The sequence below is a fragment of the Apodemus sylvaticus genome, chromosome 6, assembly GCF_947179515.1.
Source record: "Apodemus sylvaticus chromosome 6, mApoSyl1.1, whole genome shotgun sequence".
In the NCBI taxonomy this organism is placed as follows: Eukaryota; Metazoa; Chordata; class Mammalia; order Rodentia; family Muridae; genus Apodemus; species Apodemus sylvaticus.
In genome coordinates, this window is record NC_067477.1 from 10,041,114 (window position 1) to 10,045,849 (window position 4,736).

At 56.2% G+C, this 4,736-nt stretch overlaps 1 protein-coding gene across 1 annotated transcript; it reads right to left on the reverse strand.

Moving 5' to 3' along the window:
* Positions 1-371: 371 nt before the first annotated feature.
* Positions 372-4,531, reverse strand: Siva1 (SIVA1 apoptosis inducing factor). The gene is made up of 4 exons (XM_052184928.1): positions 4,292-4,531; positions 2,476-2,670; positions 1,523-1,679; positions 372-539 (listed from the first exon to the last, which is right to left on the reverse strand). Exons 1-4 carry the CDS (start codon positions 4,407-4,409, stop codon positions 482-484), a joined length of 528 nt encoding a protein of 175 aa, XP_052040888.1. The 5' UTR covers positions 4,410-4,531; the 3' UTR covers positions 372-481.
* Between the last annotated feature and the right edge of the window lie 205 nt (positions 4,532-4,736).

Sequence of the window (4,736 nt, forward strand, 5' to 3'; positions counted from 1 at the left end):
TACCTCTGAAGCTATGGCAAGAACTGTCATAACCCTGGCAGCAACAGAACAAGGCCTAACCTCCTGGAGCACAAGGGCTCGTTATATCACCTGGAACCCAGCAGTGTTGGTACTGATGGCTGGCCACGTGACAGTGGCAATTCAGTGGGTGAGGTGGTCTAGCACACAGGTGACCAGCCTGACTCCTGGAGTCCAGCTGCTTCCTCTTCCAGCTGAGGGAGGCCAGGAAGGAACTCTCTGGGCCTGGCTTGCCTGTGCGATGCGGGTGGGTAATAAGCAGGGGTCTCACGGTGCCAAGGCAGCCGAGCTGCTGCGAGGGCTCACCCCTGAGCCACCACCGCCACCCAAGAACAGATAACAGATGGGAGTCCTTGTGCAAATATAAAGAGGTTTATTCACTTGTTACTGGGTATAAAACATAACATATAAAAAACACCTTCTCTCTCTTTAGTGTGAACATCTCGTGCGGTCTGTGGCCGCCTCAGGCTTCAAACATAGCGCAGCTGGTGCAAAGGGTCTTCTCACCATCGTCGGCATAGCTGCACAGTTGCCGGGAGACAGAGAAGACATCTAAGAAGCTGAATGCATCCCCACGCGCAGAAGCCCTGATCCCATCACACTCAGAGTGTCAGCTTGTTTGAAGACAAGACTCAGGTGACAGTGGCATTTCAGGGACAGTTTGGGGACACCACTGTCTCTGGAAGGAAGGCTAGCATGTGAACATCCTGTGGCTCCAGCAGTCCTTTGTGGTTTGCCAGATGGGTGAGATGTCATAAGAGACCCACAGGAGTGACAAATATAGCAACAAGATGGCTACTGTCACAAACCTGAGGCCCTACAACAAGCAGTCACCACAGCTGGGAGGCAGCCTGGGGAATTCTCCCTCCCCGCCTCAGATGAACCAGCCCTACAGGCTCCTAGGACTTCTCCCCAGAGTAACCTGCACACTCCTGAGCTCTCCAGAGCACTGAAGAGGGTCCTGCTGGCAAGGGTTTGCCAGATGAAGTGAGCTTTTCCATCTGACCCAGGAGCTTTAGAAAATGTTGGGGCTGAGCTTGTCCAGGTCCACGGCACTGACCCCATACTCATTTGGTGGGATGTGTCCTCATAGTGTGGAACTAAGAGACACGCTCTACACTGTCCACCCACTCCCCGAGCACTCCTAAGTAGCTGACTCAGCTGGCTGCAGCGAGTGGGTGAGCAGCCTGTCCACTCTGCCTGAGAGATCACTGCTCACCAGGAACCATACAAGGGCGGGCGTGGCCTGAATGGACACGCACCCAGTGACGTGTGGGGCAATCCCCGAATGATAAGCACACTGGACAGAAACTGGAACTGGACAGCAGAGTGGACTGTCAGAGCCCTAATGAGGGCGCAGAGGCCCAGACCACAAGGCTGTTTAAGCAGGAGGCCACAGACACCTGAGAAACATGGACTTCTCTCAAAGAGTCACTGAGTCCTGAGACCACCCACCCCGCACCTGTGCCCTCCCGGGGAGAGGGACCGAGATGTCTGCACTCACTCTGCAAGGCCACACAGCACACAGGCCAACGCACCGCAGCCCCAACAGGTGTAGACACACTGCCCACACAGGGCCCGCTCGCACTGGCTGCAGACGGCCTTCCCATCCACAGATCTCACGCAGGACGAACAAGCGATGGGTGCTGCCCCCGGAAGGCCTGTGAGGAGAGAACACGGAGGCTGTCGGTGTCGGAAGGCTACTGGAAGAACAGGAGGGTAGCAGGCACGCTCCTTCCCCTGCAACTGAGTCCTTCTGACAACCTGCCACCCACCTGGAGCACTACACTAACGGTTCACGATGAGGCATTCCCAGGGCCCCAGGACAGATCACCTGCCTGTGGCTAGTCTGGCCGGGCTCACGGTTCCCTGGAGTACTCTATCGGAAGTCTGTCTGATGGAGGTTTACTGTTTCAACCACGAGCCTTCTGGGCTGCTTGGGGCCCAACAAGCTTCAGAGCTGAAGCAGAGCCTGTTTTCACAAGTCACATGAAAACCCTCCCTCAACAGGGAACAGACTAGCACATTCCTACTGCAGATGGGACACCAGGAGAGCTTCTGACACAACGGTTAGAAGCTGGTGACTTCCGCTCTGGACGTCTGAGGGGCAGACCGCCCAGCAACATTTGCTCAACTTACCAGGCTCTCAGTCAGTGGTTCTCCACCTTCCTAATGCCGCAGTCCTTTATATACACACAATTCCTCATGTTGTGGTGATCCCAAAGCAATAAAAGTATTTTCGTTGCTACTTCATCACTGTAATTTTGCTACTGTCATGAGTCGCAACATAAATATTTTTAGAAACAGAGGTTTATCAAAGAGGTTGTGACCCGCGGGCTGAGAACCACTGCTCTAAGAAGCTCCTGCTTGCCCAGGTAGTCAAAGCTCCTGAACAGAACACTTGCCACTGTCTTCCCTAGGTGCAATAGCAAGCAAGTTCCACGGGCAGCCACTCACCAGCTTCCGAGGCCTGAGCTTGGCACCTTGTCAGTCGGCCATCAGGTCCAATCAACATCTGTCCCCTTGCAGCCTGAGGGGCTCCCACGAGACTGGGCTTCAGCGACTCCTGCAGGTGGTTCATGGAACAACCTTCGCCCCATATGTGATCTCTGTAGGCCTGGGCCCCTTGGAAAAGGAGCTGCTTGGTTCTTTCTGGGGAAGAAGAGCTTTCTTCAGATAACTCTCCCAACTGCAGAGCTGTTGCAGATATCCTATGACCCTGCAGAGCAGAGTCCCCTTTGCCTGTACCCTGAGGCCTGGCCAGGGCCTCCTGGACTCCAAGCTGAAAATGTCCCCCTTTCCCTTCTCCTCTGGCTCCACTGTTACCTCCCACAGCAGGTGGCAGACAGAACCCAAGCTGTGCTCAACTCTGATGCACCTTCCATTAACCTACTGTCAGCAGCCACTGCTAATTTCACATCACTGGGCTTGTGTCCCTCCTCTTCATCTCCTCCCGGCAAGCTTGTCTCAGTGCCAGAGAAAGCTCTGGCTCAGAAGCATTCATTCTCAAAAGCAAGCACCCCAAGGAGGCAGACAACAGACACAGCTGTAGAAGGCACCTGCCACCCCTGCCAGGCCGGTGAACAACTTTACTAAAGGAGACAGAGACAACAACCCCCTGACAAAGGTCTCCCAGGACGTTCCGGGGCCTCCGGCCCACCATCCCTGGAGAAGTGGCTGCTCACACCTGGAACAGTGGCTTGCTTCCCTTTAGGCTGGGGGATGGGGGTGGGCTAAAGGGAAACACTGTTGCCTGTTCTAGAAATGCTCACTCCCACATACAGCTAGGGGAGATCTCCCAAATCCCAGGGACCTCTCTGTGACACTGGAAACAGACAGAAGTTCAAAGAGAACGGCTGTTCCCAGCTCATTGCCTCCTACTTTAAGATAGAATCACTTAGGTTCAAGGCCAGGCTAAGGCACACTGTGAAAGCCTGTCTGAAAACAATGGAAATGGAAGAGTCCCATGCTGAGAGCAATCTCTCCTCAAGGACTCCGGGTCCACCAGAGTGTGGGCTGCGGCTTGGTAAATGTGTGTACTTATACAACAACCTCGAGCCCAGCGCACCTTCCTGACCTGGCTGGCTCCGAAGGGCCCTGGCCAGGACCTACGTCCTCAAAAGGGTAGAGCCAGGCTGTTAGGTTCCAATTAACGCTTAGGTCCTCTTTTCAACTGCATGCTTACATTTAAAACAAAATTTAAATTTACTTGGCGATTTAGTTATTACCAAGCCACGATGTCAGCCATGTCTACATTTTGGGGGCGGGGGTGGGTGGGTCGGGGACACACTCTTTGAAAATCAGTCCTCACGCTTCACCCCCCACCCCCAGAGTCTCAGCACTGGAGTTTTCATTCCCAGAACACAGACAGGGAAAAGGCAAATACTGGGGTTGAGTAGGGGGTTTGGTTTTCCGCACATGCCAAAGGCACAGCGGCACCACTCAAAATTATACAGCTGTAAACGGCACCAAGCTAAGCAAACTGCGTTACACCTGCCCCGGAAAGTCATCACTGCAAAGCAATGCTCAGCAACATCCATTCGCTAGAAAGTCCACTTGAGAGGGCTCAGGGCTGCGTCCGCCTTCACGTCCACTCGGGCCCAGTCCCTCCGCCTGTCCCGCGCTAGGCTAGTCCGCTCAGCAGGACTCGGTTTCGCTCGGATTTCTCCGGGAGCGGCCCGAAGCAGCCTCCACCGTGAGCTCGCGACGCGCTTGGGGTCTCCCGCGGCCCCGTGCGGCGTAGCCCGCCTTACCCACGGAAGTCCACACTCACCGAAAACCTCGCGCGAGTAGCGCTCGGCGAACACACCCTGGCTCAGCTCTTTCGGGCCCACGTGGACTTTGAGTTGAAGCGGGGCAGCGTCCGCGAACGGGCAGCTCCGCTTGGGCATGGTAGCGGGTACCAGACACAGCCCACAGCAGCGCACCGCGCGCCGAACAGACGTCACAGCGCACTCGGACCGCCGCCGAGGCCGGAGCAGACGAGGGCGCAGCGCCCGATAAGCCGAAGCAAGGCTGGGGGCTCGCCCCCAAGCGGGCCGCTGCACGGGATAGGCCGGGGAGACGGTGGGGGCGGGACTTATGCAGTTAGCGGCGAGGGATAGGCTGAGGGAGGCAGTGGGTGGAATGCAGGGTCGCGGGAAAAGGCCAAGGGCGCTGGCGCGGCGGGGTGGGGTCTGCGCAAGGCGTGACAAGGGATAGGCCGAGGAGGGGATGTT